This window comes from Cuculus canorus, chromosome 3, assembly GCF_017976375.1.
Source record: "Cuculus canorus isolate bCucCan1 chromosome 3, bCucCan1.pri, whole genome shotgun sequence".
NCBI lineage: Eukaryota > Metazoa > Chordata > Aves > Cuculiformes > Cuculidae > Cuculus > Cuculus canorus.
This window is the reverse complement of record NC_071403.1, coordinates 97,987,665-97,999,760: the sequence shown is the minus strand read 5'-3', so window position 1 is coordinate 97,999,760 and position 12,096 is coordinate 97,987,665. Positions and strand designations below refer to the sequence as shown.

The 12,096-nt window shown below is 42.0% G+C and overlaps 1 protein-coding gene across 2 annotated transcripts; it reads left to right on the top strand.

Moving 5' to 3' along the window:
• The first annotated feature begins 1,671 nt into the window (after positions 1 to 1,671).
• On the top strand, positions 1,672 to 11,316 carry LOC104058010 (cytochrome c oxidase subunit 7A-related protein, mitochondrial). 2 transcript variants are annotated; one of them, XM_054062978.1, is made up of 3 exons: positions 1,676 to 1,839; positions 7,370 to 7,504; positions 8,385 to 11,316. In XM_054062978.1, exons 1-3 carry the CDS (start codon positions 1,768 to 1,770, stop codon positions 8,526 to 8,528), a joined length of 351 nt encoding a protein of 116 aa, XP_053918953.1. In that variant the 5' UTR covers positions 1,676 to 1,767; the 3' UTR covers positions 8,529 to 11,316. The 2 variants fall into 2 exon arrangements, with proteins under 2 accessions (XP_053918954.1, XP_053918953.1); XM_054062979.1 differs by lacking the exon at positions 7,370 to 7,504 and having other exon boundaries at positions 1,672 to 1,839.
• Positions 11,317 to 12,096: the final 780 nt, after the last annotated feature.

The following is a 12,096-nucleotide window of genomic DNA, read 5'->3' as shown; positions in this document are numbered from 1 at the left end:
ACTAACTCCACAGCGCCAGTTTCATCCTTACTGTCCCCAGGCATACTCGCACCCCCACGTGCTCTGAGCTGATGTACTGGCGGTCCTCTCCAGCACACCATTTCTCAGTCACTGGAATCCCTTTCAGGCTCACTCCCAACTAGCCTGGTCTCGTCACCCTCCCTCTTCAAATCTAGTTTAAAGCCCTATTTAAGAGCCTAGCTAGATTTTTAGTAAGGACTTTAGTCCCTCTAGGAGACCAGCATGTCCCATCCCTAGTAAGAAAGCCTGTGGGTGGGTGGGTCACCCTATGATCAAAGAACCCAAAGCTTTTCTCCTCACATCAGGCTCGGAGCCAGGCAGTAATCAACTGTTTCTCTTTGACCTCCTGCTTCTCATTCCTTAGCACTGGAATGGAGCTAAACACTACTTGTGCCCCAGAGCCCTCCAACGCTCTCCCCGGAGTCCTAAAGCCTCTCTTGATGGCTTTCAGGTTTCTGCACTGTAAGTCATCATTGCCTATTTGAAATACTACTAGAGAGTAGTAGTCTGTCTCTTTCACCAAGGAAGGGATTTTTCTAGTAACATCCTTCACTCATGCCCCCGGTAAGCAGCAGACCTCCCTGTGGAGCGGGTCCAGTCTGTGGATTCCCATTCCTTTTAGAAGGGAATCCCCCAAGATGATCACTCTCCTCTTCTTATTTACTGAGGATGTTTTTATGGTCTTCGGAGGATGGCACAGCCTAGGAACATTTCTAGGCTGTGGGAGCCATCTTCTTCACCCTTAGGGATGGTTTCCACCTGCAGTGCTTCGTATTTATTCCTCAAGGGGATCTGAGTTCAGATGTTTTCAAATGACGGTGGGAAAGAAGGGAAGCACTTGATATTAGAGTGGAGACAGAGCTTTAAGTTCCAGAGAACAAACCCACTGCTGTCCCTTCCTGATTTCTATCAGTAAACAAGCAAAACAAGCCACCGCCAAAATCCAACCACCCTGAGCAAAGCAGGTGCAGGGGCATGGGGAAGAGGCAGGGGTGGGAAAAGGGGAAGGGAACAGAGAGTGGAGCAGGGGATGGGGCAGGGGATGGGGGAAGTGGGGTGGGGGAAGAGGGTGGGGACGGGGAGAAGGGCTGGGGCAAGGGGGCAGGGAAAGGGCCTGAGGCAGGGATAGGAGCAGGGTAGAAGGCAGGGGATGGTGCCGGGACGGGGACAGGGGACAGGGGACGGGGACAGGGGACGGGGACAGGGGACGGGCTAGGGCGGGGGATAGGGAAGGGGAACAGGCAACAGGATGAAAGCGCGGAGAGCAACCTGCGCTGGTGGGAGCTACCACGCACGGCCCCCGCTTCCCCCCCATGCGCCCTCTAAGTGCTCGCGCCCGCCCCAAGGCCCAGCCTCCCGCTAGCGCTGATTGGTCAGCGTCAGCCCCACGCACGCCCTTACTACCGCTGCCCTTCGGCGGGCTCCCGCGTTACAGTCGGGACTGTTAGATGTCCTGCGCTGTGCCTGATTGAAAATTGCTACCAGCTTTCCCTTTGAGAGAGCCAGGAGCCCCGTGACGAGCCGCGCTCCCTCCACGTCAGTACAGACGCGTGCGTTTCGCCGGATTTTTGTTTAACCTCTGTCCTATGGCGGCTTCCTTCTCTCACCGCTTTCAGGCGTTCGCGGCTGGGCATCCTGGAGCCGGCAGGCCCTCGCAAAGAGAAAAAACCCCAAGCCGGGTGGGGTCCTCCCGCGCGAGGCGCTGCTGGGCTGTGGTGGGCAGCGCGCGTGTCGGGGGCGCCCGTCATGTACTACAAGTTCAACGGCTTCACGCAGAGGCTGGCCGGGGCGGCCGCCTCCGCCGCCTACAACCCCCAGGTAACGGGGGACTACGACTCTCGTCACGGGTGCCCGTGACCTTCGCCGTCCTCTTGTGCGGCGGCGGTGGTGTCGCTCTCGCTTTCCCCAGAGCTGCAGAGCTCGCCCCCCTCCCCGGCCCGGCCCTGGCGCGCGAGGAGCTGCCCCCCGTCCTATCATTGAGGCCTTCGGGACCCGTAGGGGTTTGTATCGCTGGGGAACGGGCATTTCCGCTCCCCTCCTCCTTGTACTCTTCCTCCCTGCTTCCGTTGTCCTCGTGTGACCTCGAGGCGTTTCCCTCCGGCCCTGCGATTTTGGAATGTATCGCGGAAACTAACCTGTCTGTCCTCACGCAGGGCTGCCCCCGAGCCACAACAGAGGTTGGTGGCTCTTTGAGGTGACAGGTGTTGTGTTTAATCGGGTCAGGACTCCATTTGAGGTGCAAACGAAATCGTTTATTGAATGAAAGTACAGGGCTTTTATACTCTCTTCTAGCTTGTAGGCCATTTCAAACCCAAACGTGCTTTCTCCCAGATTGTGGCAAGCCAGAACAGCATTGCGGCTGGTCCTCTTCCCTCATTTGTGCATGCAGAAAAACTAATTTACTGAAAGCGTTAAAACCGTGGTTGGGGGGGACGCACATTGACAGAAGTTTGATTGAAACAAAATGATTAACAGGCTTTCCCCTGTAAGATGCTAACTTACTTAGTAAGTGTATACAGGTTAAAGATTGTGTTAAGCAGGCTTATACTTGCCTTACCTTATTGTTAAAATACATGGTTAATTCTGTGAGAGGCAGAGCGAGAATGGACCCTGATTACTACATCGGCCATTTCAAGCCATTGAAGAGCTGCATATGGGTGAAAAAAAAATCACAGAACTTGGTTACTTTTCTGTACCTCAGCACGGATTCCTAAGTAATACATGGAAGATCTGTAATGTGATTCTGTCATAGGATAAATGCAGCACGAGTGCTATACTATACTCAAGTTTTTGAGTAAACTTTGAAAAACTTAAGTTCTTCCAGTTTAATAATTAGAACAGATAAACCAGAGGTTAAGAATTGGAAGTGATTTTTGAAAAATCAGACTTCCACTGTACAGCTTCTAGAGAACAAACATATCAGATAAAATGTGAGGCTTCTAAGAGCGAAAGAAAAGATGGATGTGTGAGTACACACTGAAGTGGAATGAAAGTTGTGGTTTGTCTTTTTCCTGTTAAACTCATTAATAAAATGTAACTGAAAGACACTTAATACTTTTAGACTAATGTCTGTTGTCATGATATACAAATAATTTTCATTCTTTCTTAGCCTTGTTCTTTTAGTAACCTACTTTCAGTTCTGTGTTCTGAGATATCCTTGACTATGCAAGTTTTACTCAAAATCCAGTAATCTTCTGCAAGCGAGGATGTTGTGTTGAGCTTCTGTAAAATCTGAAATTCTTTCCAGAGGCTCAGACCAACTACAAAGCTTTTAATTTAGAATTTTTTTTTTTTTTTAAGTGGAGGTTATAATTTAGATGGATAGACAATTAGAAGGGTTAAAAGAACTGGATGATCACGCTTAGCGTAGCAGTTAATGGGTCATACTCTGCTGGTGTGCTCATAACAAATGGAATACTGCATTTACTGTGGGACTTTATCAAGTACCTGGAGCAGGCAATAGAGCACACTCTTGTGAAATTTACAGAAAACATCAAGACAGTGGCTCCAAAATGTTTGAAGTAGACCTACCATTTAGACTGGTTTATCTAGAGTGGAGGAATGGGTTGATAGGAACACTGAACTTGCATGAGGAAAAAAGGCGAAGTCGTGCCTGTGGGGAAGAAGAGCCCCTGTTCAGGATACAAGCTGAGAACTGACAGGCTGGTGGGAGCAGCTGTGTAGTAGAGACCCTGGGGATACTGCCAGACAGCAAGCTGGGTGCGAGCCAGCAGCGAGTCCTACCTGTAAAAGAGACTGATGGCTGTATTGCCATGTGCACAGCCAGTAGGTTAGAGGACGATTGTCACTTCCCTTACCTAACACTGGTTGGATCACGTTCTAGGTTACTGTATACATTTGAGGGCCCTCCAGTATGAAAGTGGTCTTTATCAGCTGAAGCAAGACCTCAACAGAGGTCACCAAGGTGGTCAGGGGGGTGGAGCATGTGCCCTGTGAAGAGAGGATGAGGAAATGAAGCTTGCCCTACCTGGAGAAGGGAACATGCAGGGGGAAGGGTGGCAGTTACAGACCTAAGACCAGCTGGTTAGCACCTACAAGGGGCATTATTGAGATGATGGAGGCAGGTTCTGCACAGTAGGAGGGCAATAGACAACAGGCAGAAGTTGCAACAGGGAAGGTTCAAACTGCATATAAGGAAAGATATTTTCACAGTAAGAACAGTCACGTAATGGAGCAGGTATGTGCCCAAGGCAGGCTGTGCAGTCTGCATCCTTGGAGGCTTTCAGGGCCACAGACCAGTCAAACCCCACAGCACCCTGGTCTCACCTTAGTTTGGACTAAAGAGCACTAGAGGGCCTTTCTGTTCTGAATTACCGTAAGATCTTAAGTAAACATTGAGGTACCAGTAACTTTCTGATACAGCAGTTTCTGTCCAAAGAAGATTTTTATGCTCCTCTTTCCCCATCACTTATTTGGAAGGCTTTCTGGGTAGCTATTGGTGGGCGGGGGTGAAGCGCACAGGGAACACACTGGAAACTTGATGAAGTGCTGAGGGACATGGTTTAGGGAGTGCTAGGAATGGTTGGACTCGATGATCCAATGGGTCCTTTCCAACCTTGTGATTCTGTGATTCTGTAATAAGTAATATGTTCTAGTTTAAAAGTTCATTATGTCCAGTGGGTACCTGTGCTAGAAAACACTCTTGCTGTTATTGCAGTGTTTGGGGCCCTTTTGACCTCTTCTACACACACAAAGTTATACTCAAAAAATAAAGACTAATGTACAATTTGTTTGCGCAGAGGAAAGCAAATGCTCAGGTTACCATTGGGAGGGTGCTTCAAGCCCAAGCAGTAAAATACCTCCTTTCTGGAAGAGTATAGCTTAGAACAATACGTATTAGTCTCTAGGTCGTTGTATCTACTTTTCTACAAATAGTTTTTAGGATTCTAAGAGAAAAGCCCCAACACAGAAATAAGGAAAGCTCTGATAATCTCCTGGAGATAAGTTGTCGTAAAGACAACACTCTTGGCTTCTGGAGCCCAGGTTGTGGAGTATTGTTTAAGTTTCCGCTCAGCAGGCTTCATTACAGTATAACAATCATCCCATTTTAAGTGTATAATTATTTGGGGGGGATTTAAAAGGCAGAAGCAAGATAAAAGGGAATACAGAATTTGCTGTTATCCCACATTCTGTTCTGTTGATGAATATGAGGTATGTGTGAATATCATTGCACCAGATACAGAAAGACACTATAAATTCTAAATTCTTGGCATCTTCTAGATTAGAAAGACTGTAGTGTCATATATCATATTTGGTTCAGGATAGGCCCGTGCAGAACTAGCTTCACAAATAAGCATCATTGCAGATAGGAGAAGAAAAGTCTAGATAGATCTCACTGCTGTGTTCTGCAAGGCAGGAGAGAGACTGTCCAAAAAGCAGAAATAGTTTTCTTCTGGAATGTTGTAGTGATTTCTCTTTAGGTCATCGTTGGGCATTGTAGTTCATTTCGGTTCTGAAATGTTAACCTAATTTTTGAGAGAATATATTTGAGAAGATGAGATTATATCCAAGCAGGAACATTTCACATAAGCCTTGTGAATATTGCCTTGCTTTATAAACCTGTGTTTTCATACTGATGAAAGATGCACTGTCTTTCCTGCATGCTCACCATTCACACAGCTTATTCCTCAACTGTGGCAGCAAATTTACTGTGCAATAGAATAGCCACATTTTAAAAAGTCACCTTCAATCCTTTTTTACAATGCTGTTAGGCCTGCTTTTTGGTACAGGTTTGTTTTTTTTTTTTTTTTTCAGTTTGACTCTACTGCCAGGTTACACATTCAGACACATCAGTCTGATACAATTGTTTGCAATAAGTAGAGATTAAAATATGAAAGTAATAATATGAGTAAGTAGATGTGAAGTCCAAAAGAAAGTAATTATTTTTCCTATTGATTTCTTTGCTGTATTTCATAAAAACATAGCTCAGCATGTAAAATGGTTTGCTTTTTACATTTTTTTTTATCTTGATGCTTCTGAAAAATTGAAGACATCCTGCAGTTCAAATTCTGCGTGGTGTACTCTGTTCTGTACTGTTACATTCCGAGTGGAGTACTTCCCAGTGGAGTGTTGTTCTGTTGCAGGTTTAAGCTTATTTTGTGGGCTTGCAAAATATCAGTCAAAATGTATTTTAGAAATTCTTTTGCTGACAGTAACATGAAAAACCCAAACCTCTTTGTTTGAAACCTGTTTCCTTCTTCCCATCTCAGTCCTAGCATGCTTAAAAGACTTAATTTTATATTTTAAAAAGTCGTGTAAACTAGAATGAACAGTTTAGCCTGTCTGAATAAACAGGAACTTTCTCAGCTAGTGCACGTGAGGAGTCAAATAGGTTAAAAACTGCTACTTGTATTTAGGAGGATAATGACTGCCATAACCCAAAAAAATAGGATTAAAAAACTGTTAGTTGAAAGAGTTGGCTTATGTTTAAAGTTCAGAGAGTGGGAGTAGTTTCAAATGCCATCAGGTGAAGACAACTATATGAACTTTTCCCTAGTTCTTCAAGGCTGATGGTGATGCTAGTAGAAATTTAGTCATACTACCACTCTTCACTTCAAGCTACTTACTTAGCTTGTACCTATTTAAAATCCTGTTATGAGTTGCTTGGAGTTCACTGGGAAACTATAATGGTTAACCTGTTATGCTGCAGATGGTACCTTAAAGGTACGCAAAATCCCTTATGCTGAAGAGTGTCATCCCAAATGCAAACAAAACTTCTAGTGGTCCTACCTGGAAGTATCCTTGTGCTAGAGTTAACAAATATATTTAACTTCACACAGTGAGTGTATGTGCACACTTCATGTGTGCTGTGTGCACACACTGCCAGTTCATGTTGAGATTTTCAACCACCAGGACCCCCACGTCCTTCACCTCAGATCCGGATGCTCTCAATCCATTCTTTGCCTAGTCTGTATTCATGCTTGGGATTGCCCTGACTCAGGTGTAGGACCTTGCACTTGACCTCGTTGAATCTGTTTGGGATTCCCTGCTTCTAATCCTACTGCTCTGATAGAGCCCTAGATAGTCTGAGTATGTTAGAAAAACAAGCAGCAATTTGGACAAAGTACCAGCACAGAAAAACTTATGATAGGTCTGAATTTATGTCATGAAGAAATTGGAAAGGAGGCTTCTATTATCCTTGCTAAGCCTGGACCTAAAATTGTAGCTGAACAATGAGTGGTCTAACAATGTGTCTTTAGCTCATTGTCACAGATAAATATTCTTTTTAATGTGTCCTTTTTATGATTGGCAGTGTGCCTGCCTAACGTGACCATTGGTACATTTGCAAGTGTTATATACCTTGATATTTTAATCTTTATTTATGCAGGGACTCAAACCAATAGTTTCCACTGAATCCCCAGCTCTGATTTTTGGGACAACAACTAAACTTGCTTCAGATTTACCAGCAACTGATTCTTTCTTGGGTAAAAACAAGGTGCCAGACCTACAGAAACTTTTTCAGGTAACGACAACTTTGAGAGTAACTTAAAGAAAACTGGAGAGTGGGACATATCTTTCCTTATTTTGAAGTTGTTAACTACTTTGGTCATTCTACAATACCAACATTTTGTAAAGTATAGTTATGAAAGTGCCAAGTACAGTATAACCTGTATACTTGCACTATACCACAGGTATACAAGCCTCATTATAGGAGATAAATACAGAAAGTGGGAAGTCTAGTAACATTGTCTGTCTTTTCATTGGTTTCAGAAGATGCTTATTGTATTGTTTGACATTTGGAAGCACTTTCTGTCTGGGAATCCAAGCTTAAAGTGATTCTGGGGGAGCAAACTAGATCATTACTGTTTTGTGCATAGTAATTTGAATATTACTGAAGCTGTTTATAATGCAGTATAAGAGTACGATAAAATTTTCAAAGCCAGTTTGTTAGCTGTGTGATTTTTAAGAGTACTAGGGCTTTTCATAATACAAATCAGTTAATAATTGTTCTAAAAAATCAAGAATGTGCTTTATATAATGTTCCCTTTTCTGTCTTACATGCCACTTGCATTTGGAATCTGTCAGTCCGACTTGGTGAATAATTTTTTTACATATCTTTTCATCTTCTGTTAGTGACACTTTTCCCATCCAGGTCCTCTTTAGAAATAATTCAAGATTTCTGCCTGCACTTAACAGCTTTGGCTAATGAAATTAACCTGCCTTTGCAGTTGTCTTGCTAAATGAAAAAAACATACTACACTTCATTGTAGATAGCCTGTTGGGAGGTTTCCCTCATGAAAGTCTCTTAATTTACCTGAGATAAATGAGACTTGTTCCTTATGATGTTGGTATGGGTGTTCATTTCCGTTTTTGTTTGTTTTCTTTTTAAACTCTTCCCACAGAAACCAGATGGAGTGCCAGTACACCTGAAACGAGGAGTTCCGGATAAGCTGCTTTATCGGACCACTATGGCTTTAACGATAGGCGGGACTATCTACTGTCTAGTAGCACTGTACATGGCCTCACAACCAAGAAACCAAAAGTAAATGAACCACAACTCATGGGACTCGTGACACTTCCCTGAAGGACCTCTTGCATGTATCTCTTTGCACTTACTTTAATTATGTGGTCATATAGGGTTTGTTATTCAGATCAAATTTCTTGGATAAAATGCTTTTAAATTGGTTGCCTTACATGTTCTAGAAATCAATATAAACAGACCTAAAGGCATAATTTTAACATATGGCTGTATCTTTGCATTTGTTGTCTTGAAGAGCGTGCGAACAGTTGGAGAACATTAAGGTTTTTCCTCCTTCCTTCCCTCCCCCAACTTAAACAGTGTTAGAGATGGAACAGGACAAATACTTGGTAGGCTATACTTCACATTCCTTAGTGGGAATATGCTGCTGGTTTCCAAAAGAGTAAAAGCAAATCATTTAATTATTGTAACATACTGGGAACCTGTTTCTGTCATACGCGGCTCATTTTGCATAACGGGGTGGCAGTGGAACTTTTCCAAATGCTGCTATATTACTAAATATTTGTACCTCTGGTGGTAGGAGAGAGTTTTAACTCCTTGGAGCATTTAAAGCGGATGTATTTCATAATGTTAGCAACACTGTTTGCAGCAGAGTGCACTAGCATTGTAGTGTCAGTTATGCCAGTTTTTGGACTTTCATTTGCCAAACTGTCTTATTGTGCAATAAGGATAACTACACACATGATAAAATAGGCAAGTCTGAAAGTTTCAGACCACTTCAGGTGGCCTGCTAGTGAAGTGAACGTTGGTACACTTTTGAGTTGACTTTGCAGATCTCAAACTAGACATTCGATTTGGCTACCTTACTGTAGTCTTTTTGAGATGGTAATCTTAAAACCCTCTCTCAGAATGCATTGGGTGTTTTACTGTGTTTTTTGGTGAAACAGGTCACTGTCATAGCTCAGCTGCATATTATTTGCAGTGCATGCACATATTTATTTAAGTACACGCATACACACACAGTGTGAAGAGAGAGAAGCCAGTAAAATCCTTTATTCATTCTCTCCCTTGTATTATCATAGCCTTGAACTGCGAGTTTCACACAAGTGTTTACGAAAAGCATCCTCTAATTTGATAGATCCTGACTGTGAACATGGAGTATTCGCTCTTGGTCACCCAGGCTCTGGATAAGCATGGACTCACTGGCCTCTGTAAAGACACATCTCTCCCAGAACTGTGCAGAAACTACCTTTCATGTAAATAAGGGAAACAGTTGATAAAGGAATATGAAATTCTTAATTTCATTTCTTCAGTCTTTTACCAAAAATGTTCTTATTTTTGTTTCCAATCAAGTTATATCAAAGCCTTATTACTCTTCCATAGAGAAGAAAATAGCTGCTTATACTGTGATCGCATGTTTCAGTTAATGTTGTATTTCAGGATGGAGAGTTTAAGTCACTGAAAAAAAAAATGTAAGGACAACAAGAGTCAAAGAATAGCAGAGAATAATTAAATTCTTCAGGAACTGACAGCTGTGTTGCCTCTTACTGATAAAATATTTTGTCCTCAGTAACTCGTGCTTCCATGGCACTAAATCTTGTGCTGTAGGCTGTTAAAGCCTCTTAAAAAAAAAAGAAAAGAGAGAATGAGAAAGCAGAATGGTAGGTTATTGTCTGTCTTCCCCGCATATCATATATTAAGCACTGGTTACAGGAGTCTTCTAATAAAAGATACTTTGCAGACAAACTTGACAGATTTTCATGAGGATGAGTTTTGCTGAAAGAATTTCTATGCACTTAGGGGTTTGTTTGTTTTGTGGATGTGGTTTTGTTTGGATTTTTTTTTTTTAAGAATAACTATTTTTAGAGTTCATATAGATGGTAACAACTTTCTGCTTGCTGTTAAGGCAGGTATAGAGAAAGTAACTAAACTTTTCCCATACCTCATTAACCTGTGAAAATACTCTTCCAAGAACTTGGAGAAAGAATGACAACAAAGACTTATCACCCATGTTCAGCTTTCTTAAATGTTGGAGCTATGGATATCAGAATTGTCTCACTATTGCCCTAGGTTTGACTTTTTCCAGCTCTTTGTCAGCAGCTAAAAACATGTAGGCTAAAGGAAAAATAAAACTCCATCAAATTTTGCAAATAACCAGGTACTAGAAAAACCATTGGTTTTGTTTGTTTATTGTTTTTTTCCTCCAGTGTCTGGATTTTGAAAAACTATTTTCACTTTCACTTTGCCTTTCTCAAAAAGTTGGCCTGATTGAAGCAGGGTGAGAATGCTGCTTCACCTTGTCAGATTTGCATCCCTGGCTCATTTGGGGTGAAATGAAGCATTGCTTGTCTGCAGTCACTGATCAGAGACAACTGGATTTCTATATTCCCACAGCAAAGTGCTCTGAATAACAGGAACACTTGCAAGCTGTAGCGAGAAGGCTAGGCTGTGGCAGCAAAATCTTAACCCTTTTCTCAGTTAATTTGAGATTATTGTAAAGAACAACATGGTAAGTCATTTTCCTTCCTAGGAAAAAACTCTGCTAAATATCCATATTAAAGTATTTGTGAGGCCAGACTTCTGTGAGGATTCAAGAGGTTTTAAGTGTTTTGAATTATTGCTTGTGATAAAGAGGCCTAGTAATCTTATTCTTAAGCTTTCTAGAACACCCTTACCTTTAAAAGGAGTAGTCTGTCCCTGGTGTGATGTTAAATAAGGTCTTAAGTAAGTAGAGCTGTGAGAGAATTGCAGTAGCAAGAAGAAGGCTATGTCAGTATTTTGAATTGTCATTCCCAGAAGGAAGAATCTGACTTGAGTACTACAACCTCATTATGTGTGTGTTCTGTTTGTTTGTTTTTTAAAAAAGACCCTCTGCTTTATCTTGGAAATTATGCAACCTAGCAGCACTCAGAACTGAGAAAACAAGACATGTTTTAAAGCGATGGTTTATACTCTAGTATTTTGCCTTGAATGCACAGTAGAGAATAAGTTATAATACGCTGTCATATCCCAAGGTGTACTGGGTTTGGAAGGGAATGCAGCTGAGATTTAGAATACTTGGGAACAAAATTATCTCATCAATAATCATCCATCCCCCTGGCACTATCGTATTGTTGAGAGACAATGGTTTTCCTACTTAAATGATCTCTCTGGCAACCTGAATTCAGTAGTTTTATCTTTGTAATGGTTTTCAAATAAGAGCTTCCTCCCTGCATTTTATGTGGGAGTAGTAGAGTAAATGCACTTGAGAAGACATTGATATTATGCACTTATGTTGTTCAGCTGCTATAAAACCAAATGTTAAGGAAAAGGGCCCTCTGTGGTGTTTCATTGTGACCATACCATCTCATCAGGCATTTGTCTTAACATTTTAAATAGTCAATAGCACAATTATTTCAATATGAAGAAATTAATTCATTGATCTAAGCTTGAAGTAAAGCTTGTCAAACCGAAAGGCAATGTGAGGAATAAAAACAAGAGAAACTAAGAAAATGGGAATCTAATCATACAGACGTCCAAAAGCTGAAAAGTGTTTAAGAGCTGTTTCGTCACACATATATACATATATACATAGTACTTACTCTACCCTCCTTCTTCCAAATTCAAGCCTTCCAAGAGGCTTCAGAAGAGTCACA

Bases quoted from the DNA above. Each gene is read 5' to 3' on its own strand.
- LOC104058010 (XM_054062978.1), top strand. From the start codon at position 1,768: ATGTACTACAAGTTCAACGGCTTCACGCAGAGGCTGGCCGGGGCGGCC. The intron at 1,840-7,369 runs GTAACGGGGGAC...TTATTTATGCAG, and splicing joins CCGCCGCCTACAACCCCCAG to GGACTCAAACCAATAGTTTC. The intron at 7,505-8,384 runs GTAACGACAACT...CTCTTCCCACAG, and splicing joins ACCTACAGAAACTTTTTCAG to AAACCAGATGGAGTGCCAGT.